General features: G+C 51.0%; 1 protein-coding gene across 2 annotated transcripts in view; it reads left to right on the top strand.

Moving 5' to 3' along the window:
* Nucleotides 1-23,593, top strand: part of PAK4 (p21 (RAC1) activated kinase 4) — a 60,094-nt gene that overhangs the window by 35,780 nt on the left and 721 nt on the right. Inside the window, exons 2-8 of one of the 2 annotated variants that reach the window (XM_056847645.1) lie at nucleotides 4,264-4,487; nucleotides 12,030-12,704; nucleotides 14,369-14,869; nucleotides 17,495-17,628; nucleotides 18,563-18,689; nucleotides 20,010-20,135; nucleotides 21,555-21,689. In XM_056847645.1, the coding sequence (XP_056703623.1) occupies nucleotides 4,284-4,487; nucleotides 12,030-12,704; nucleotides 14,369-14,869; nucleotides 17,495-17,628; nucleotides 18,563-18,689; nucleotides 20,010-20,135; nucleotides 21,555-21,689 (1,902 nt within the window). In that variant the 5' untranslated portion in view covers nucleotides 4,264-4,283. The remainder of the gene's footprint in view (nucleotides 1-4,263; nucleotides 4,488-12,029; nucleotides 12,705-14,368; nucleotides 14,870-17,494; nucleotides 17,629-18,562; nucleotides 18,690-20,009; nucleotides 20,136-21,554; nucleotides 21,690-23,593) is intronic. The other variant, XM_056847646.1, reaches the window with a different exon arrangement.

Here is a 23,593-nt window from a genome sequence, read left to right as displayed (position 1 = left end):
AGATTTAACTTCTTGACCCTTCAAGATCAGCTTTTTTTAAAAAATATTTTTTTTATTGTTTTTCCATACTGATTAAACACAATATTCAACAATCAATGTAAATAAGCATCAAGGTGTAGAATCCAATAAAAATTTGTTGAAAATACATATATATAAATAAAATATGAAGACTTCCCCTACACCTCCCTCTATCTTGTCGTTTATTTGTAATCTCCTTTGTTTAAAATTCTAATCCTAATATTATTACAAACATTTATAAGAAATTATTCTTTGGTTCTTGTAGGTTATCCGGGCTGTGTAACCGTGGTCTTGGTCTTACACAGCCCGGATAACCTACAAGAACCAATGAACTCTGACCGTGAAAGCCTTCGACAAAATTATTCTTTATTTAATATTACTCATGATCTAAGTGATCACTATTTCGATTATAACAATTTTCTATATTCAAGTAAAGAGAAAAAAATAAGAGAAAGAGAAAATAGAAAAAAGCACTATTTTATAATAAAAAAGATGGATTAGATAATAGGTATCATTTTTTACTTCCTTTAAAAATAGGTATCATTATAACTCCTCCATGTCTCCCAGACATCTAATAAGTATCTATTGTGTTTATGTCATTATTCTGTTTTTGTCAAAGCCAAGCCATTAATCAGTCCCTTTTAGTTAAATCCCAAGAAATCTAGACCCTTTGAACCAGTCTCTTTATCCTGAATTTCCAACATCTTCCTCTTTTTCTCAGTAGCTTTAAACGTCGAAGAGCATCCTTGGAAATTGTTAGTGCAGTTCCCTCTGCAGAAATTGACGAGTGATAGTCAATCTGCAGTGTGGTTTCTTCCATCCCTAAGGCTAAGAGAAAGATCCCGGTGTTTCCAGCTTTTCGGCCTTTTAAGTTCTCCCAGTTAACATTGAAAAATTCATCTGGTAGATTATACAAACAAAAGTCAAAGTCTCTTACGTTCAAATCCATGGTTGTCAACTGGATTGGTTCAATTTCTTCTTGCAGATGTATAGCCTTTGGTTGTCCATTGTGGCTCTCCAGCTCCTTAGCAGAATTTAATTCTTCTTTTGATGGCTTGTCATTTGGAGAGCTTTCTTCTCCCATCTCTGATCTCAATGTAGTAACTTGGTCTTTTATATCCTTGAGATCTTCCAAAATTACATCCAGTTTCTTGTTGAAAAGTTTGTAGATATTATTTGTCAGAGAGAATAGTCGATCCATCTGTTTAGTCACACTTTCCATGGTTGCTGCTTCTAATAGTTCTGTTGAAATTTAATTGGTAAAGTCCAGACAGGTATATCACTAGTTCCTATGTTGTGGGTAATGAAGAAATGTTGCAGGGGGCAGGATATAAAGTTGCAAGCCTGCCGTTACTTCCTTTTGCCCAGGAACTTGGGAGATATTTGCCAGTTACACAGTAATGCCACACTTCCGGTCTCAAATTCCGTGGTGGTCTCTCGGTAGCAGACGGTAGCGGATGCTTCCGGATAAGACGTGGCTTGAAGACATGTTTACTCAGAAAAGCGTCTTCCCGGAAATGGGGGGGAATCTCCTCCTCCCTCCCCTTTGCACATCTCAGTCTCTGATTGGTGGCTGTAACGTCATTCAAAGAGTCCCAATTGTTATGTCTACCCACCAATCAATTTGATAAAAATCCTGCTGGTTTATCCAGTGTTTTTAATTTTCAAAGAGTCATCCAGACATCAGATGGGGAGATACGGATTCAATAGGTATTTTTTTGCTCCTTCAAGACTTCCAGATCCAGGTAAAACAAAAGGATTCTTGTAACTTACTCAGATTTTAGAAGAGTAGGTATTCTTGCTTCTGTAGATGGTAGTAGATAGGGGAGATCTGAGCCTGATTCCAAAGAGACGTTCACGGCAATGTTTTCCCCTCAGGCCGGCGGGACCTCGTCCAGGATTCCGAGAGTCCTCCGAAGACTCTCTCAGCAAAACTGGGGGTCAAAACCGCACCTAAAGACTGCAGGGGTGGTCCTTCTTCCCAGTCCACTGTTTAGGATCGGGTAGGGGTGCAGGATTGCACCCCAGATTCAAACGATTCTTGGTTCCCTTGGGAGCCCCCGAGAGACGTGGTGCTCAGATCAGCATCCCTAGCGGAAGTCCCTTCAAGATCAGCTTTTGACAGGGCAACGTGGGGCAGGAGGGGAAGGTGGTGGAGCTTGATGAAAGCCAAATCATGAGTGGTCCCTCTTGGTTGACATTTTCCCTTTCAAGAACAAAATGAATGCCCTGATGGAGGGCAGAATTTTTTTTAAAAATGCAGAGCAGGGTGGAAGGGTTGGCCCCCGTAGGCAGAGGGGAGCACAGTTGGTCACATACTAGTCACTAAGGGCCTCCCTGATTTGTCTGAGTGTGGAGACTCTCTTGTTCCTCGGAGCAGGTGTGTCTTCTGAGGGGTGGGGGGCAGGGTTGGAGCCCTCTTTGAACAACCTTTAGGGGGAGAGGTCTGCAGTCACCTGGCTTTGTCACAATCTTGGGGAGTAAGGAGTTGTGAAAGGAATCTATTTAGGTCCCTTACTCTGCATGGACTTTGAGAGCAGTGGTCCCTCCTGCTGGTGGTTCTGCCCTGGCTGACACAGACTCTTCAGATGTTCCCACTGCCTAGAAGGTGCGACCGCGATCTTTATTCCCATCTTGCTAAATTGAAGCTGAGATGCCAGCCAGGGCCGTGTCGCTATTCTCAATGTTTAAATGTCTAAGTGCTTTGCAGTTGCCGCAGCATATGGCAGCCACTGCCCATCTGTCTGCAAGGCCTCCCTTGAGTAAATGGGAAGTGTGTGAGTGTGTGTGTGTGTGGGGGGGGGGCGACCAATATTTTCCAGCTTTGGCAATCAATGCTCCAAGAGCCCCTCTTGCTTACAGGAGTTCTCCTCCCGTTCCTTGAAGGGCGTTTGTGTCGAGCACTTTAAACTCGGCTGCCTGAAAGGACATCTCTTCCTCCTGTCTCAGGTTCTGCTGCCTCTGATATTTCAAGCCTGTTTGCTGGTGGGAAGAAGGGCTGTGGGTGGGAAGAAGACGTGCCCTGAGAAGCCCCCGTGGGCCTGCCTCCAGATAGCGGAGCTTCATCCAGATTGTAAAGCCATCATTTTCTTTTCTTTGATTCGAGCCCAGTAGCATCTATAAGACCAATGAGGTTTTGCGGGGTAAATACCCTGAAAATCTTGCTGGCCTCTAAGATGCTGCTGGACTCGAATCTAGCTGTTCTGCTGCAGACCGGTCCGGCTACCCTGCGAAACTTCCTTTCTTTGACTTGCTGCTTGACAAAAAAATACTCCGCCAGCCCGGCTTCCGAAATGTATTTGCTTGCGTTATTTATTTATGTTATTTATTATCCACCTTTCTCAGTGAGACTCAGGGTGGATTACACAGTGTAAGTCAGTTACAGTCAACAGGATGGGAGATCCAATAAACAATACAACAAAATTTGGATTGCAGAAATCTGAAACAAAGCATAAGCATTAACGTGACATGGTAAATGATGTAAAAATTACGTAGTAATACATCCAGCAACAACTACTACAGGCTATAAACAGTAGTAGTCTACAGTCCCTGTGCTTTTACAAAAGCGTCTTTCTTAACCATTTCCTTTCAGTACAGCCACATTACCTGTGTAAAAATGCCTTCCTGTATACTTCAGTTTTGCATCGTTTGTGGAGTGCCAGGAGAGCGGGAGCCTTCCGGACCTCATCAGGCATGAAATTATAGGAGGGACAGAATGGCATCAACCTGCTTATTTGCCTCTGACCCACACTGGCAGGGCATCTCTGGAGCCTGTCCTGGGGTCCACATCCTAGCTTCTCCTGAAATGTGGGTTCCTAAGGGTGCTGGCATGTATAAGAGGAAGCATGATGAAGCAGCTCTGTGAGCATCGGCTGTATGGTGCTGACCTATGACCTGGGAGATTCAGACTCAAGTCCTCTCTTGGCTGTGGAATCGAGTGACCCTAGGCCAGTAACTGTTTTAGCCTGGCCTACCTCAAAGGATTGTTGTTAGGACAAAGTTGCAAGGTTGGAGAACTGTGACTGCTGCTTCAAGCTCCTTGGAGGGATAATAATCATAGGGGCAAGGATACCATTTGTGCACATGAAGGTCTTTTTTTATAGCAAAATTGTTTCCCCTTCTCTCGAATCTCTGATTAGCAGACTGGACAAATTTGGGGAAGCTTCACGCTGGTGCTGTTTGCTTGATTCTTTTGGGTAGTTTCATATTAAAAATTTTTGGGGGGTCCCCTCTGCTTTCTTTCAGGCGTGCTAGCCAGCATCAACATGTTTAGCAAGAAGAAAAAACGGATCGAGATCTCTGCCCCCTCCAACTTCGAGCACCGAGTGCACACGGGCTACGACCAGCAGGAGCAGAAGTTCACGGGGCTGCCTAGGCAATGGCAGGGCATCATCGAGGAGTCGGCCAAGCGGCCCAAGCCGCTGGTGGATCCGGTGTGCATTACGGCCGTCCAGACTGGCTCTCAGAAGGTAGGGGTGCCAGCGGCGCTCGGACCCCGTGCCGGGGCTTAATTCTGCTCCACCTGTCTGTGGGATGAAAGCATGTGACTGCGGAACAGCTGAGTGGTAACTGGGCTTCCCCTCCATTGTCACAAGGGCGAAAGAGAGTGCCCCCCCCCAGTGAAGGCAGCCACGTAGTAGACGTCTGCATAAGGTGGTCGTTTGTTTGGGGGGAGGGTAGGGGAGGCGGAGAAAGACCTCCTGGGCATCTGACTTCAAAAGGCCGTGTGGGCAGATACAATGATGCTGCCTTCATCACTGGGTGTGGTGTGAGCTGGTCTTGAGTCTGCCTTCGTACCTCCCGAGTCCATAGCTTGTGGCCTCCTAGAAAATTTTTTTGAAATATGAGTTCAGCCAAGTAGGGGTGAGTCTTGGAGATGGGGAGGCAATTATTTGAGTTTGACTCCAATAAAAGGTGAAGGAGGTTGTGTGGGACAGGAATGGGTAATCCTGTCCTAGTTCAAAAGTCTTGTTTCCCCACCACCCCCACCACCCCTTTCCTAGACAGGCTTCTGACTGCTGAGCTTGCTGTAAGCATTACATTTCCTGTGCATTTTTAGATGCAGCCCACTGGAGAGTTGAGCCCCTCTCCTCAAGCCTGTCTCCCTCTTGATCCAAGCACAGACCTGGCAACTGCTGTGGTTGTTGATACGTAATGAGATTGAGGCTCACCACTGCCTGAATGTCTTTGATGTGGTGGGTTGGTGTGCTGTTCGGGCACATTCAGAGAAATGTGCAACAAGCCCAGCCACTGGTCAAAGTATTCTCCAGGAGCTGGGCCACAACAGCGCAAGCAAGGAGCCCTGGCAAGCAAGCAGGCCTTACAGCACCTCTTCAGGAAGCCCACTCCACAGGGCTGGAGCCATGGTGGAAAAGGCCTCAGGCTCTGCTGGATGCCAGGCAGGCTGCCCTAAGTGGTGGGAGAGCCAGCAGATGGCTGCCTGATGACCATCATTAGTGTGCAGGGACATATGGAAGGAGAGGGTTCTTCAGATTTGTGTGAGTGCCGAGTCTGCCTCGTGGGGACAGAAGCAGCTGCGGCTCTGATTTCACAGGCGTATCCTGGGGATCTGCTAGGGGCACAGGGGGTGGAGTGTCTCCCTTCTCAGGGGACCAGTGCAGTGCCGGGTGCAAGTTGGATGCTGGATCCTGACAACAAACAGTCTGTGTAGTCAGAATCAGAAGCTTGTTGGGCAAGGGAGGGAGAGTTTTCTCCCTGCGGGTTGCTGATCTGCCCTCCTGGAGAGCAGTCAGAATTAGTTGACCAGGGAAACATTGATTACACTTCCTGCCAGTCTGGGCCTGACCCCACAGCTCACCTGCCAGCTCCAAATTGCTGTGCTTAGCTGTATGGAAGTTGGGTGGAGGGGTGGGAGCTGTTCTAGTGTTCTTTTTTTACTGTGGAAATGGCACAGGAAGTCTGCTTCAGCAGTGTGTATTCATGATGGGAGCAGGTGGAAATGGGAGTCGCTGGTAGGGTTGGCTGGTTTCCACCTGGCAAACCGGATTCAGGACCCTAAAGCGAACAGAAATACATCTAGGGAGAACTGAAAGGTCCATCGGATTGCAGGCTGTAGGACAAGTATAAATGAGACTGATGGCAAAGCCAGAATCTTGGAATGTTTCCAAGTCTTGCCAAGTGCTGTTGTCATGAAGACTGGAAGGAGTTGTGCATTTGTACGTCCAGGTATGTTGTGTGATGGGTCTCCTGGCCGCTGGACAAACTGTATTCCTGTCCTCTGTGTATGTGCGCTTATGAATTAAGCAGTTGGGCACCACAAGCCAGATATGGACAGTAGCCTTTTCAGGCACTCCGGCCGGGGCACTCTCACTGCTAACCAGACCTCACTGGAAGCAGGAGAGTAAACACTGTCCTGTCCCAGACCAAAGAGGCAGTGGCCTTTCCTAGTGAGGTCACAGCAGCATCTGTACCTTGTAATTATGGCAGCTCTTTGTGGGTGGGGGTTAAGGGAGAGACAAGAGCTCTTGTTCCAGTTCCACAGCAGCCTACACCGCCGGAGCTCTCCTGTTTGGCTCTGCGGCAAAAGCTGGCCTCCTTTGGCCCAGGACACAGCGGGTGACCCCAGAGGGTCTAGCCGCAACATGCCGCTAGAGTGCAGCCCACAAATCATGTCAGAGTCCCTCGCCTCTTCCTTGCTTTCCGCCCACGGCTGTTGATCCGCACCTTTCATTGCTCCTTGTGGCGACTGCTGTACTGGTGTCCTTCACAGCCTAGTTGTGGCAGAATGTGGATTATGGTGCAGTGGAGGACACCCGATCCTCCCCCTGCTTGCCTCGTAAAACTCTGTGGCAGTTTTGCTGGGGAGGGTGAGGCACCTGGCATTGGAGATGCTCTATGTTTTTGCTGTTTGGCTTTTAGGTGAATCCAGGTTGGGAGCTGCAGCAGGGCGGGGCCCAGGTGGCCCTCCCCGGGGTGGGGGTCATGCGCCACTTCTGTGTGCCGCAGTTCTTGGCACCCATGAAATGTCTCTGGTTTGCCCCAGGGGACACTTCAGAGACCCAGCCAAAGCATCAGACTCCTCATGGCTATCTGCGTCCTGTTTTGTGGAGGTTCCGAGCACCTTTGGGGGAATCCGCCTCGAATGCTGTGTCCAGCTTCTGCCCTTTGTTCTCCATATGAATGCATAAAACCATCTACCTGACGTGGAGTTGTGCTTTCCCCCTTGAAGAAATGGCCTCACCTGTTGTGGAGAAGCAGCTGGCTGGATAAGAGCTGACTTCATAAGAGAGTCAGAGAAGAGATTTCCACCATCAACAGACTTGCTCCTTTGAGCAGGAAAAGGGCCGGATCCTGCAGTGTGAACGGTAGCACTTCCCTCCTCCTGTACAAGGAGAGCTCTGCCATTTGCCAAGAGTTTGAGGAGCCCAGCCCTCAAAAACACAAGGAACCATTAACACCTCTTAACAATGCCACATTCAAGGGATTTCAAGGAATAGGAGCAATTTGCACCACAGTTGTTCTCTTTGGCCTTTATGCCAGGGACAGCTCGCAGTAATACAATCCAGAAAGAGAGAACAGGAAGCCTAGTGAAAACAATTAAGTCAAGTTCCTTAAATGCAGTTCTTGCTAGCAGGTGACACCTTACGGGGTGTGTGTATGTGGGGGAAGCAGAAACAGCAGCCTTGGGGAATATAGAAGTTTTTTTTTTACTGCAGTCAAAGTAGATAGTCAGTTGACCATATCTGACCAGTCATTAGACTGTGCCGCCCCCTCCCCTCACCTGCATCTTGCTATCAAGCCTCCGCTGGAAAAGAATCTCCCATTTCTACAGCTGCAGCGCAGATTGTGGGTGCTGTGTGGAGTCAGCTCCTCCTTGGTGCAAAGCATGTTTAACTACCTGCTGATAGTTGGTGCAAAGCATGTTTAACTACCTGTACAACTTAATGTTGATTATTATAAGTTTCTGGGCACAGAATGTGGACCTTGCTGGCTCAGCAGCTGGACTTCTGCTTTGTTTTGCCTCTTCCTCTGCCGTTCTTCTCCTGAGCTGTGGTTCATCCCCACCCCCACCCCCTGCTTCCATTTCCAGATCCACTCTCCCCGACCAACCAGCCTCTTGCTGTTCTCGGCTGCTTAGGTGAGGTCTGAGCTGTCTGATAAGGAAATCTTTATGCGCCGGCACGATTCATATGAAATACGCCTCACAGCATGGGGCTATGCTCTGTGCAGGCAGGAGCTGCGGATCAGCTCTCACATATTAAGCATGCAAAGTGGGGAGCTGGAGTGGAACCACAGAGTGTACCGAAAGTAGGACCACCACATTTCTAGTGTCAGCAAATGTCCCTTCTCTCAGCCCCCCCAAGTGATCTTGTCAGGGCCCGGTTACGCATTCAGCAGAATCACACACTAAATGGAGATCGATTCAGAGGATAGCTGTGTTGGTCTACAGTAGTACTGCTCGATTTGAGTCCTGGAGCACCTTAGAGCAGTGGTTCCCAACCTTTTTTTGACCAGGGACCACTAGAACTTTTTTGTTCGGTGCAGGGACCCCAAGGTTCAAAATAAAAATTCCGAGTGCCAATGCGGCAATTTAACCTGAATACTGAGGTTTTAGTTTAGAAAAAACAACTCATATGTTAACATCTTTTGCCTTAAAAGAAAAACACAATAGCAGAGCTTTCAATGATACAAACAACTTTTTATTGAAAGGCAAATCCAAGGCAAAACCTCCCATTCACTGATGGCCAATAACCCCCCATGCAGTTTTTTGAGAATCTGGATGGGGAAAACGTGCATCTGAGTGGCAAATCCAAGGCAAAACCTCCCATTCACAAATGGCCAATAACCCCCCATGCACAGTTTTGAGAATCTGGATGGGGAAAACGTGCATCTGAGTGGCAAATCCAAGGCAAAACCTCCCCACAAACGGCTGGGAGATAGGAGGACGAGCGAGGGGGAGAAGACACGGCCCTATAAAGAGGGAATGGGGTGGAGGCCGAGGAGGATCGCCACGGGAAGGCAAATCCAAGACCTCCTCCTCCTCGCTGCCGCTGCCTGGGCTCCTTCCTACCTTCCCTCCCCGGGGAGCCTGCCACCCGCCCGTCCTCAGCGCCTCGGCCTCCTCCGCCAGCCAAAAGCAGCGGGAAAATCCTGCCCGCTGATTGGCTGCTGCCGCCGCCCGCCTTGGTGCCGCCGGCCCTCGAGCGCCGCGTGCCAAACCCGGCCGCGCTGTGAGGAGAGGGAAAGGGGGGAGGAGGAGGAGGAGGAGGGCACTTTACCTCACACACGGCCCCTGAGCCGCGGCCGCAGCTCAACTGAGAGAGAGGGAGAGAGCTGCGTGCCGGACCCCTGGTGGTAAACTTTGTTTCGCGGACCCCTGGTTTAGTTCTCGCGGACCCCTGGTTGGGAACCACTGCCTTAGAGGCTAACAAGATTTTTGGGGTATGAGCTTTCGAGAGTCAGAGCTCCCTTCAGCACCTTAGAGACCAACATGATTTTGGGGGGAACTTTGACTCTTTAAAGTTCCTGCCCCGAAAACCTTGTTGGTCTCTAAGGTGCTACCTGCCCTGACCTGGATGGCCCGGGCTAGCCTGATCTCGTCAGATCTCAGAAGCTAAGCAGGGTCAGCCCTAGTTAGTATTTGGATGGGAGACCACCAAGGAATACCAGTGTTGCTGTACAGAGGAAGGCACTGGCAAACCACCTCTGTTAGTCTCTTGCCATGAAAACCCCAAGAAGGGGTCGCCATAAGTCGGCTGCGACTTGAAGGCACTTTACACACACACACACACACACACACACATAAGGTGCTACCAGGCTCGAATCTAGCTGCAGTAAATGGACTGTTCCAGTTCAGGCTGCAGGAGATACGTGGAGGATTTTCATGTCTGCATATGGAAAACTTGCATGTTGGGAAGAAAGCTGGCGACTCTGTTGTCCCTGGCACACGAGGCTTTCTGTGCACAGGAACTGTTATTTCTGGAGGAGCATTTAAATTCTTAATTCCCAGGCTGAAATGGTACAATCCGGGGAAGAGCCTTCCACCCTTGATTCTGACAGGTGTCTCTGCGAGTTCTGTCTCACCTTCTGCAGCAAGCTCCAGGAGCCTCGAAGGGGCTGTCTCCTGTTTTTAATTATTGGCAGAGAGAGAGAGGGAGTGTCCCTTTGAATACAGGAAAAGTTTCCCAACCTTGTGGGGCTGTTTTGCAAGTATCATGGAGGCTCTGTGTTCAAAACTGTGCCTTGTCTTCATGTCCAATGCGCTCCAGTAGTTTGGTCTGCCCATTAAGTGGTTGGCAGGAGAGAATTTGCAGCCTGTGGATTGGAGCAGGTCATGGTTTTCACTTCCCCACTAGGTTAGAGATCTTGCTTGCCTGGGGGGGGGGGGGGTGGAGGCATGCATGGAATTGCCCAGAAGGCTTACAGGCAAGGGGGTTCTGTTTTGGCAGAGGTGGAATAACTGAGCCATGTCATGGAGAGCCAGCGTGGTGTAATGGTTAAGAGCAGTGGTTTAGAGAAGTGGAGTCTGGTCTGGAGAACCAGGTTTGATTCCCCACTCGTACTCATGAGCGGCTGACGCTGATCTGGTGAACCGGGTTTGTTTTCCCACTCTTCCACATGAAGCCTGCTTGGTGACCTTGGGTTAGTCACAGCTCTCTTTGAGCTCTCTCAGCCCCACCTACCTCACAGGGTGTCTGTTGTGGGGAGGGGAAGGGAAGGCAATTGTAAGCAGGTTTGATTGTTCCTTAAGTGGTAGAGAAAGTCGGCGTATAAAATCCAACTCTTCTTCATGTCACATAAGTTTAAGCATTTGGGTGGCTCTTGCATCAGCTGCTCACCTTTGACTAAGATGTCCAGCCCTCATTTTCTCCTGGCATTTGGGTGGCTCTTGCATCAGCTGCTCACCTTTGACTAAGATGTCCAGCCCTCGTTTTCTCCTGGTGTTTCTAAATGCGCAGCTTGCAAGAGGCAGAGCACTGGTGGAGTGTGTGTGTGGGGGGGGGGGAGAGTAGGTGTGGGCCTTGGAGGCAGAGGGCAGGAGACATGTAAGATGCTTTGGTTACAAGCCCAAGGGGCAACGAGAATACAAAAAAGTGCTTAAAAATGGGAAGAGTGAAAAATTGTGTTGATCCTAGCAAATGAGGCATGCACAGATCCAGGGTGGATGGGTGGAGAGCCTTTTTCTGGGCCTGTTTCTGTCCTTCATACTAGAATAAATGTTAAAGGTGCTGCCAGATGTCCATTTTTATTTTTCCATCAGCCACAAGCAGCGGGAGCTCTGACTTTTTCAAATGCCATCTGCTGGCAATAAGAGGCAGTTCTTAAAGTACCTGGAACTGGAGTCTGATCAGGCTTAAACCCCGTAACACATTGAGCAGATAACATCTTAAAGTGCTGGAGGGGGGGGGAAAGAGTCTTGCTTGCTCAGTGGTGAAGTGAGAAATGTTTTTGGTGTCCTTTCACCCCTGTTTTTCAGGGGCGGTATCATCATTTTTGGTATTGGTGGTTAAGAATGTGTGGATGGAACTGAGCAAGAGTCCAGTTGCACTTTAAAGGCTAACAAAATTTCTGGCAGGGTAGGAGCTTTCTTGAGCCACATACTGGGTGGCCTGTGGCTCACTAAAGCTCCTACCCTGCCAGAAATTTTGTTAGTCTTTAAGGTTCTACTGGACTCTTGCACTTTTCTACTGCTAGTGACAGACTAACACGGCTACCCATTGTGACCTATCTGGATGGAATTGGGTTGTGTGGGCCAGGAGGTCGTCTTCTACTGCAAAGTGCCATGTACATGTGGGCCTGGGGGGCTCCTCAAAGGCCCCACTTCTCCAGTGTGTGAGCATCCGCTTGCCTGCCTGCTTCTCCCCTGCCCCGGCTTGCCTGTATGTTTTGTCGTGCGTTCCAAGACCAACGCTCAGGTCATGTTGAGCATTTATCTTAATTTCTTTTTTCATTTTACATTGCTTATCTTATTTTTTGTTTGTGTGTGTTGTCTTGTCTTATCCTCCACCCCCACCCACCCCGGCCATTTTTTATGTTCCCTGCGTGTAAAGACCATCGTGCGAGGGAACAGAACCGCCAAGGATGGTTCCCTGGCTTGGCTGCTGGATGAGTTTGAGAACATGTCGGTGTCGCGCTCCAATTCGCTGCGCAGGGACAGCCCTCCCCTCCCTGCCCGGCATGAGCAGCTGTACCAGGAGAACGGCCTGAGCGAGGCCTTGGCCAAACCGCGCCCCCCACGGCCCCCGAACGAGGAAAGCGGCAGGAACCGGGAGCACAAGGAGCGGAGCCGCCATGTGTCCAGGAGCGAGCCGGAGCAGGGCAGGGAGAGGAGCAGGGACAACCGGACGGCCGCACAGCACCCTCGGGGGCAGGAGCCCCCCGGCAAATCGCACCGGCCACCCCCTCCCGAGTACCACAAGTTCTCCTCCGACAACAGACACAGAGCCCACGAGCGGGAGGGGAGGAAGGAGCTCCCAATGGAAAAGGAGCCGTCCGACCGCGTGGTCAGGAGGGACCGTGCTGAGGGCCCTGAGAAGAGACCCAAGTCTACGTACACGGGGCAGACCAGTCCGCAATCCCCCCGGGAAAAGCGGCCCCTCTCAGGACCAAATATCCGTACCCCTAACATCCCCATCTCTGAGGGGGTCATGAAAACTGCACAGCAGACTGGGCGGCCTTTTAACACATATCCACGAGCCGACACCGATCCGGTCAGGGGCTCTCAGGTAAATGTTCTCTGCCTGGCCCTCTTTAGGCCTGCCGTCGGGGTGACCATGGACTTCTCGCCCTCTTGGTCCCTGAGCTCACCAGCAGTCAAAGAAGCTGTTTCTGTAGCCACTTTAAGCAGGGCTGTGTGTCTTCCTCAGCCCGTCCTGGGTGGTGGATGGTGTTCCTGCCAGGGCCTTCTGCAGCTGTGGTGGCCCTGTATCAGGGCAACCACAGGGGCCGTGTCTTTGCTGTGTCTCGCTCTTTCTGCTTCCACTGTGTTCTTTGGCCACGTTTCTTGTGCAGCACCCCTTCCGCCGCAGATCCTCGCTCTGCTGCCTGCCGTGCTCCAGCCAGCTCTGGCCTTCCTGCCTCACCTCCCTGTCCTGCCACCGTCTCTCGCTTCTACTAACCTGAACCACTCCTGTGCCTTCTGTGCCACTCCTTCTGAAGGACATCTTCTGCTTTCCTCCTCTGTGCTCCCCGTGTGCCCGTTCTCTTAACAACCTTCTGCCCAGCCTTCTCCTGTACAGACATTCCTCCTCCCTTCCCAGTAGAAACTCTGCAGTGGCTAGTCTGGAAGCTCCAAGCCTTCTCCGCGAGGGAATCTACAGTACACCTGTCTGATGTTCGGAGCCTTTTTCTGGATGCTTCTCTTGCACCCTTTGAACCTGGGCACCTTTCAGCTTCCTCTAAGCATGCCACCATCTTTAGTTGCAAGTTCTCTTTCCCATCCAGCTCACCTATAACCCTTCGCCATGCTGCTTCCCTCTTCCCAGTGGGGCCAGAGAGTGGGTGGTGTTGACTGAAAACAGAGCCCTCCCCCCACCCCCCAGCATGGTGCTGCCAGCCAGGTAAGGCCCAGTTTGAACTGCGGGTGTGGCAGATGGGAGGGGGGAAAGTTCAGCTTATCACGTAGGAGGTCCTGACCTTTGGATCTCCATCAGAGAGGTTGGAAGGGTGGGAAGGAGCTGCCTTGGGATCCCAGAGAGCAACTGCCAGTCAGCATAGACAGTTCTGCGATAGATGGACCAAGGCAGTGCAAGGCTGTGTAGTAGCGCCACCCTCACCATAGCGTAGCCCTGGGGAAGTCACACATACACAGCCTGCACTTCTGAAGGGTGTTTTTCTTTTTTTAAGTACACAGACCTGATCATAGGGGAAATCGGTGTGTTATTACTTTCACACTTTATTAGGGCTGGAAAAATAACCTTGACTTTCAAGGGGAGGGGCTGAGGCTCAGCGGCAGAGAATCTTCTTTGCATGCAGGAGGTCCCAAGATCAGTCCCTGGCATCTCCAGTTGAAAAGGTCCAGGTGATGTGAAAGATCTTTCTCTGCCTGAGACCCTGGAAAACTGCTGCCACCTGAGTAGACAAGACTGACCTCGATGAACCGATGGTCTGATTCAGTAGAACACGGGTTCAAGGAGCCAGCATCACCATAATGATTGCCAGTGTCTCATTTTAAGGAAAAGATATTTCAGGCTGCAATGTGCCCTGACGACCCCCACCCTCCTGGGACGATTTCTTTCTTGCTTGCTCTCTTTCTTAGTGAATTCGATGGGGGCTGAGGAATCCTCGCATATCCCTTACCTGCAGAAAAAGCCCCCAATCCAGCCCCACCATGCCTGCACCATGGAATTCCCCTTGGTGTAACTCTTCTTTTTTTATTTTCTTTTTTTAGGGGGAGCACAGAGCCGGGAAGCCCCAAGAAAGTACATTGAACGGCCCCATAAGTGGACACAGCGGATCCTCAAGGGTCCCACCGTCGGGCCCTGCAAGATCCAGAAATGCAGAGCCCCCCCACGCTGGACTCTCCCAGCACGCCTCTGACCCACACTTAACACAGGCCCCACAGCCTGCCCCTCCGCCCTCCTACACGCAGCAGCCGGCTCCGCAGCAGCAACTGCAGCAGCCTCCTCCCCCTCCTCCCCCAGCCCCACAGCAGCAGCCCCGCTCCCCGCAGCGCGAGCCCCAGCGAGTCTCACACGAGCAGTTCCGAGCTGCCTTGCAGATGGTGGTGGACCCCGGCGACCCCCGGTCCTACCTGGACAACTTCATCAAGATTGGAGAAGGCTCCACCGGCATCGTCTGCATCGCCACCGTCAAGAGCTCCGGGAAGCTGGTGGCCGTCAAGAAGATGGATCTGCGCAAACAGCAGCGGCGGGAGCTGCTGTTCAACGAGGTGGGCAGCGGGAGGGGGCGCCCCTCTCTCTAGAGCCTTCATTCATGCGCCCGCTCCTCCTCGATTGTGTCCCTCCCCTCCAGCCTCAGCCCCACATGTGCTGCTCACTGGGGCCGTGCTGCCCCCATGCTCCTTTGTTTATTTATTTATTGTTTCCACTTATTACTCTGCTCTCCCCAACCAAAACTGGGCTCAGAGCGGCTTACAAAATAAAAATGTCCCATTACATCTGTAAAAGCATTAAAACATTTTAAAATAGCCCTATAAAATCATACAAATATTATCCTCATTTACCTGAGGCGCCTCTAGAGTGTAAGACAAAACACAAACTTCAGCTAGGCAAACAGATGGCATAAATACAGATTGACTAAGAAGATATTACCGCAGCAGGGAGGTTAGGGAGGCCAGCATTTATGTATAGGGAACCGTAGCAGGGAGGTTAGGGAGGCCAGCATTTATGTATAGGGAACCGTAGCTGGCCTCAACCATAGGCCTGGAGAAATAGCTCTGTTTTACAGGCCCTGCAGAACTCTTTGAGGTCCCACAGGGCCCTGGTCTCACTAGCTATTCCACCAGGCAGGGGCCAGGGCAGAAAAAGCCCTGGTCAAGGCCAGCCAGACATTCCTCGGGCCGGGGACCATCAAAAGATTGTTATTATCTAAGCGAAGAGTTCTCTGGGGAACATACCAGGAGAGGTGGTCCAGCAGGTACAAAGGTCCCAGACCGTGTAAGGCTTTAAAGGTAATAACCAGCACCTTGAATCTGACCTGATATTCCAGCTGGAGCCAGTGCAGTTGTTTAAGCACTGGTGTAATATGAGCCCGCAACGAGGATCCCCGTAAGAATCCTCGTTGCGGCATTTTGTACCAGCTGGAGCTTTTGAGTCAGCCTCAAGGGCAGCCCCCCGTAGAGCAAGTTGCAGTAGTCTAGCCTGGAGGTGACCATTGTGTGGATCGTGGTAGCTAAGTCGGGGGCTGGAGAGGTAAGGCATGCTTCCTCCTACGCTTTGTTCCTAGGGCTATTCCTTCTGGTTTGAGACGTGCTTTCTGGAACTGCTAGGCTGTGGGTTGCTTTGGAAGCTGATCTAAAGGGAATTCCTTCTTGGCGCGATAGGGGAAAGAAGTAGGATCTGCCTCCACTTAGCAGAAACGCTGCAAGCGTGTGCAGGTGGAAAAGTGCCTTGGTTTCCTTTGTCCTGTGAGCTGCCTCCAGAAAGGGCGCAAAACAATATTGATGCTGTGGGGAGAGTTTCCATGGGCATCTGTGCTGCACACCTGTGGCTGAGTGGCCCTGGAGCGCATGGAAACATCCATGCTGTGCTAATACTTTGCCCAGGGCCTCAGTTCGTGTCCATTCATGGGCTGGCTGGAAGCGAGCAGGCAAAGAGGGGGAGCGGAGCTGGGCCGGGAATCCCTCCCTTAAAGCAGCTCTGCTCTTTTGCCCTTGGACATCTTTGCATTCTCCCTAAGATGCGGTGGGCGATGTGTGCCAAACCAATACTGCTGGTACTCCAGGTTGCTTCCAAAATCTCTGTTAAAACAGGGGTCCCCAGTCACCTTTAGCCTGTGGCCCCCTTTGGAATCCTGAGACAAGGGGGTGGGCACAAGGGGGTGGAGCCACACACACACACAGGAAGCCCAAGTTCAGGGGATATGGGGTAATTTAAGAAGAAGAGGAAAAGGAGGAAGAAGAGGAAGAGTTGGTTTTTATATGCTGACTTTGTCTATCACTTAAAGAAGAATCAAACCAGCTTACAATCACCTTCCCCTCCCCACAACAGACACCCTGTGAGATAGGTGGGGCTGAGAGAGCTGTAAGAGAGCTGTGGCTAGCCCAAGGTCACCCAGTAGGCTTTGTCTGGAGGAGTGGGGAAACCAACCTGGTTCTCCAGATCAGTCCACCACTCCAGTTTTATTTATATCCTGCTCTCCCCTGGCAGAGCCAGGCTCAGAGCGGCTAGCATCACAATATATACATAGGTAAACATGCAGAATGATGATACATAATAAGAATAACAATTTTAAAACCATTAAAAACCATTAAAAATAACACTGAATATGGCAATATGACGCCATGTTGATTCCTATAGGAGTGGTGTTATTTCAGAAGCTGTTGCTCAAACATCTTGTTAGATGTCATGCCTCAGGAGGAAGGAGATGGATAGGAAAAAGAACAGGAAAAGGGAAATGGAAAGAGGGGGAGGGAGTGGGGAGGCCATTTTCTTAGGGTGGCTGTCTCTGCTTTCAACTGTAAGCCTGGCAGAACACCTCCACCGTACTCAGATACACTGGGGAAAAGGAGTGAGCGGGAGACTAAAACCAGCACCATGGGGGCAGCTGCCGCTGAACAGACATTATTTAAATGTGCCCAGCCAATCAGAAGCCCTGCTGGGCAAGAGCCCTACCTGGCCCCACCCACTTTTAAAAACACTTTATCGGGCACTGGGAAAGGTGTTGACCGACATCACGCCGGAGCATTTGCGTCCTGCCTTTTAGAGCATTTACGTCCTGCCTTTTAGTCCGGTTGGGGCCCTCTGGGCTCTCTGTGCCGGTTTCAGAGGCGTATGGGGCTGGGACGCCTCTCCTCTTTCCCTATGACTCACTCGCCCCTTCCTTTCCCTTCCAGGTGGTGATCATGAGGGACTATCAGCATGAGAACGTGGTGGAGATGTACAACAGCTACCTGGTGGGTGATGAGCTGTGGGTCGTTATGGAGTTCCTGGAGGGAGGCGCCTTGACAGATATCGTCACGCACACCAGGTGAGGAGTAGAAGAAATTGTGTCTCTCTCTCCCCACACACACGCACCCGTTCTGTCCGTAACAATTGCAGCAGGCTTCGGAGGAAACACTTTCCATGCTGGCACCCCTAAGTTTTTGCCTGCCACTTGAGGATCTGGTTCTCAGATGGCTGCAGGCTGCGTCTCTCCCCGTCCCCACCCAAGGGTGCTTCTGCAACTGTGTGTGCCGTTTGTGACCAGCTGAAAGGAGTAGGGAACATGCTTGTGTTGCTATAAGGGCCTTTGGGGGAAAGAAACATTTGCCAAAGGGAGGAGGGTCTATTAAGTGCTCCAATGTAATCTAACCATGCCCTTGTGGCAGTAGGTAGATAACGATGGGTTGCCGTGTTAGTCTGTTACTAGCAGTAGAAAAGAGCAAGATTCTGGGTGGCTTGTGGTTCACGAAAGCTCCAACCCTGCCAGAAATTTTGTTAGTCTTGAAGGTGCTACTGGACTCTTGCTCTTTTCTACTGCTTGTGGCAGGAGACTCCCTTGTCACTTCAAGAGGATCTCAGCACGGCCAACAGAACAGAGACTGGGGTGGTGGTAGAAAAAATGGTTGAAAATCTCTCTTTTGTTTCATGCTTTATTTTCTGAAATAATGACAGGCACCATGCTTCTTGGCCGGGATTTTTGGAATGGGGGGGATCCAAGGGTCCTGGCTTCCTTAGTTGTCACAAATGCCTGGAGTGGAGGGTTTTCGCAAAGAAACCAACAATGGTACTGATGGTAATTCTGGTGTGTGTGAGAGAGAGAGAATTCCTGCCTCCTTTCCCTAGGTGAAGTTCTGGGAGAGGGCTGAGGGATCTGAAAGGAAAGAACACCGGTTTGCATTGCCCCTCTGCCCCTCTCCTGCAAAACAATGTGAAAAGAGGGCCACTGGTAACGGGTGTGGGGTTCCTTGTTCCACTTCTAGAATGAACGAAGAGCAGATCGCGGCTGTGTGCCTCGCTGTCCTGAAGGCGCTGTCTGTCCTCCACGCCCAGGGAGTCATCCACCGGGATATCAAGAGCGACTCCATCCTGCTCACACATGACGGCCGGGTGAGTCTTGGAAGCCCCAGCTGCGGCCCTTGAGCTGGGGAGGGGGAGGCCTAGAGGGAAGGCTCCTGTTTCAGGGGGGGGGGTAAGAGCCTTCTTCCAAGAACAAACGGGTCAAGTCCATAAAAGCTAGTACTGGGATAAAAATGTGTTTGCCTTTCGGGGGGTCCCATGGTTGTTCACTGATTTTGCTGCAAGGGTCTAGCACAGCTGTCACTCTGCAATTAATTCTTCCAAGAACTAGTCCTTTCCTTCCTACAACCATCTGATGGCTGGCAGGATCACTCCATCCCCGATGGCTGAAATCACCTGTGTATGTAGTGCCACAGGGTGGAGGGGAGGGATCTTTGCAATGGCACAGGCCGGGGATCCCCAACGTGGTGCCCATGGGCACCATGGCCCCCATGGACATTTTTCCTGGCGCCTGCCAAGTATTTTTAGAAAGCGAGCAGGGTCAGGTGGGGCTTTTGCCCAGCATGGCTTCTGATTGGCTGTACAGATTTTTAAAGATGTTGCTCTGGCAGCAGCTGCTACCACAACACAAGAATTTTCACTGTGTGACTGAAGGTGAGCTGCAGCAGCTATTTTGTGGCTGGCTCCACCCCCTGCAGTAGCCCTTTGGTGGTGGTGCCCACCACGCTTTTTCAAAATTTCAAAGGCACCTGCAGGGTCAAAAGACCCCTGGCGTAGGCCAATCCCCTGATTTGCCCAGGGCAAATCACCTTGCTATTCCATAAAGAACAATTGAAAAATCCCCTCCCCAAAGATTTTCTGTGCTCTCCAAAGGCCTTCAAAGTGTTTTGATAGCACCTGTCATACCTCAGATGCTTCCTTCTGCCTTCATCCACTCGAAGGAAAGTCCAAAGCAGTTAACATGTTAATAGAGTGGATGAAATTGCCAGCCAGCGTTTACTTTTTGAAACCAAGCCATGCTGGAGGGGCTAACAGAAGCAATGGCATTGGTGAACTCTCAAGGGCCCTTGCCTTGTGTCACATACGGCAAGCGACCGATGCCGGGAATCTTGATCCCATTTGCTTCTCAGAGATGTGGCTTCGCTCCTCTCTGGGACAGGGGGTTCAGAAATAAAAATTCAGCCAAATAAACAGCTTGCTGTGCTGATGCTTAGTTTGGATCGTGTTTGGAATTAAGCCACATAACATGATGTAGCCTTTTGTCTCCCTCTCGTTGCTTTAAAAAAAAAAAAAAACAACAACAACAACTCTGGCTCGTGGTGGCAGGGGAACAAATCCCCAAGAGCCAGCCTCGATTGTGCCAGTGTGTGGCGCCACCATGGAAATGCCCCCCTCTCTGCTTTCCGGCAGGTCAAACTCTCTGACTTCGGGTTCTGTGCGCAAGTGAACAAGGAGGTGCCCCGACGCAAGTCCCTGGTTGGGACCCCATACTGGATGGCGCCAGAGCTCATCTCCCGGTTGCCCTATGGCCCAGAGGTAAGAGGGCACCAGATTGGGGGGGGGGAAGCTGAGAGAGGCAGAGCTTTGGAGTGTGGGGAAGGGAGCCTTCCTGCTAGGCTGGTTGAGCTCTAACCCTGCGTGGCCAGTGTTTCCGAGGGATGCTGGACTGAGGGGAGCCGTAGCTCAGGGCATGGCATGTGGGTTTTGCAGGGCAATTCACAGACTCGATCTGCGGCATCTCCCAAAGGCCTTAGAAGCTTGTGGGCTTCCTAGAGGCAGCTGGTCAGCCACTGTAAGAAAAGAGTCCTGGGCTTGATGGGCCTCTGTTCTGATCCAGCAGGGCTCTTCTTAGGTTCTTCTGGGAGCAGGCCTAAAAATGCTGTTTGTCTGGACTCTTGGAGACCTGATTGGGGCTTGGCTGGCAGGAGAGGCGCTCTCATAACTCCCCCAGATTTGCTCAAGCAAGTGCCAGGCCCCTCTGTGTGGGCTGGGCTTTGGGGCAAAGGGCTGGCTTCATTGAGGAGGGGGCCTGGTCAGCAGAGGCACTGCTAATGCCTTTGGGGGCCTGTTTTAGTTCTGCTCTGGTTGCCCATCCCAAACCTTCAGGATGGGGCAGGTGGTGAATCCATAGACCCAGAAGAGACGCTCCTTCTTCCCTTCAGGCCTGATGCTCAGAGCCATCCAGTCCATGCTCCTCAGAGAGCCCACGTGCCGCCCTTGCTGACTGCTGCATGCCATCCTCTGTCCCGGTATTGCCCAACCTGTGGGTCAGGACCCCAAAGTGGGTCGCAAAGCCTCTTGAAGTGGGTTGCAGGGGCAGCCCTCCCTCATAGTTGCCCCTCCTGCCCTTTGCATCCTGCTCTTTCTTTCCTCCTCACCAGCTTCTCACATCCCCTCCTCTCCCTCCCTCTTTGTGACAGTAATGGGGGGGGGCTCTTGCTCAGCCCCCTACAGCGCCGCACTGCCCTCCACCTGCTGTGGGAGGTGCGCTGCACTAAGCACCTTGCCACCAGCCTCTTCACTGCCATCCACCACCTTGGCATATCTCCCAGCGTCTCCCACGCGCCCCTCCTCAAACTCCGTCTCTGGCCCACCCAGTGGAGGAGGAGAGGAAGTCCCACATGCTTGGGGGCAGCTGAACCCTTTGTGTGATGTTTGTCGGCTTTGCCAGGAAAGGTGCAGGGTAAAAATCAAATAAATAAAATTAAAACGTCTAGTTGGGCACTACAGAAAATGGAATGCTATTTGTTCTTTTTGATTCTTTGTTTTATGTTTTATATATATATATATTTAAAAAAAAGAAAATGGAATGCTGGAAGAGATAGCTGCCAAGATCATAGTGGCCCCCAAAACCCCTCAGGTCAGCCCTGGATGGGTCACTGTACAAAGTTAATTTGGACTGGTGGGTCACTGTACTAAAAAGGTGGGGAACCATGGCTCTGTCTCTTGCTGCAGGTGGACATCTGGTCCCTGGGTGTGATGGTGATAGAAATGGTCGACGGGGAGCCCCCCTATTTCAACGAGCCCCCCCTAAAGGCAATGAAGATGATCCGAGACAACTTGCCCCCCAAACTGAAAAATGTGCATAAGGTAAACGGGTGCTCTCTTATGCATACCTATTCTCTCCAGGATCAGAGGAGCATGCCTATTATGTGAGGTGCCTTGGAACACAGGCAGGATAATGCTTCTGCAGTCGTCTTGTTTGTGGACTTCCCAGAGGCACCTGGTTGGCCGCTGTGTGAACAGACTGCTGGACTTGATGGCCTTCGTCTGATCCAGCAGGGTTTTTCTTAGGTTCTTATGCCTATTACATGCGGTGCTGTGGAACACAGGCAGGATAATGCATGAAACTGCCTTATACTGAATCAGACCCTTGGTCCATCAAAGTCAGTATTGTCTACTCAGACCGGCAGAAGCTCTCCAGGGTCTCAGGCAGAGGTCTTTCACATCATCTGCCTGCCTTAGTCCCTTTAACTGGAGATGCTGGGGATTAAACCTGGGACCTTCTGCATGCCAAGCAGATGCTTTGCCACTGAGCCACAGCCCAATCGGGCACCTGGTTGGCCGCTGTGTGAACAGACTGCTGGACTTGATGGGCATTGGTCTGATCCAGCAGGGCTTTTCTTAGGTTCTTATGCTCTCTTCCCCCCCCCCCCATTTCCTTGGGGAGATCATGGCTGGGGGAAGGGCTCAGAAGGGGGGAGCCTTTCAATCACAAAGAAATAGGATGAGGGATGTTGGTAAGAGAATGGATATTTAATCTCTGGTTAATCACAGGCACCTTTTCAATTGAACAAAATCTTTGTAATTGAACTTATGGCAGCTCGGTGGGTGACCTGGGGCCAGTTACACACTCACAGCCTAACCTACCTCACAGGGTTGTTGTGAAGAGAATGATGTAAGCCGCTTTGGGTCCCCATTGGGGAGAAAGCAGGGTATAAATGAAGTAAGTAAATAAGTAAATATTGACGGACCGAAGGCTGCCGCCCTTCCACTTGCCCACACTCGCTAGCGGCATCAGGTGAGAGGGGGCTCCACCTCCAAGGGCCATCTCCCAGTGGTTAGCAAGAGAGCAATCCAGCCTGGTTAAAGAACTTCCACCCTGCAGGTGGGGCGGTGTGTGTGGAGGAGTGACAACCATGGCTGAGCTCCTGGGTGAGCTCCAGAGGCGCCCCGTGGCTTGGCCACGAGCCCTCAGGATCTGCCATGGGTGAGGGTGGGCGGGGGTTGGCTGTTACACCAGAGCCTCCTTGGTGGGGGGGCTGTTGCCTTCAGCCTGGCATCCCTAGCATATGCACCAGTGTGGGCTGGAGCTGCGTGACTGGTAGGGCAAACCAGCAGAGGGCAGAGGCGGCACCTGCCTCTGCCTCCAGCAGGAGGAAGGCTGCATCCGTCAGCTGGCGGGTTCCAGGGTGAATGGGGAGCTGTTGTTGGCTGTCTGCAGCTACAAGCTCCAGCTTGGGAGGGGAAGGGGTCCCACCTCCATAACTGTGGGCTTTCCATGAACCCTCCTCTTGGGCTGCAGCCCTTCTTGGGGGTTGTACTTTTTTTTGGGGGGGGGGCTTCTAAATCAAAACCCCAAACAAATAAATAAAAAATATAATAAAATATAACAACGAAGGTGGCAAGTCTACAGACGAGCTTCTATAAACGTTTCAGAGGTTAGCCATGTTTCAGAGTTAGCTTTGAGTCCAGTAACACCTTAGAGTCTCAACAAGAGTTTCAGGGTATCCCGCTTCGTCAGACATGAGTAGAAAAGTGACGTGGGGAGCTTGGACTCGAAGCCAACTCTTCTATAAAAGATTTCCACATATCTAAAAGTATGTCCATGTCTTCTGTATACCATACATTGAAATGTTTCTAGAATTGTAATTTAGGTCTTTTAGCAACAGTAAGGGCACGGAGGGTTCGTTTGCCTTGATCGTCAGTTAGACAAGTAGTTGACACGCACATGAGCATCCTCAAAAATCAGTGAATATTCTAATGCAAAATAT

Source organism: Euleptes europaea, chromosome 3 (assembly GCF_029931775.1).
Source record: "Euleptes europaea isolate rEulEur1 chromosome 3, rEulEur1.hap1, whole genome shotgun sequence".
NCBI classification, from domain to species: domain Eukaryota; kingdom Metazoa; phylum Chordata; class Lepidosauria; order Squamata; family Sphaerodactylidae; genus Euleptes; species Euleptes europaea.
Note: the sequence above shows the minus strand (reverse complement) of the source record. Positions and strands in the feature narration are given on the sequence as shown.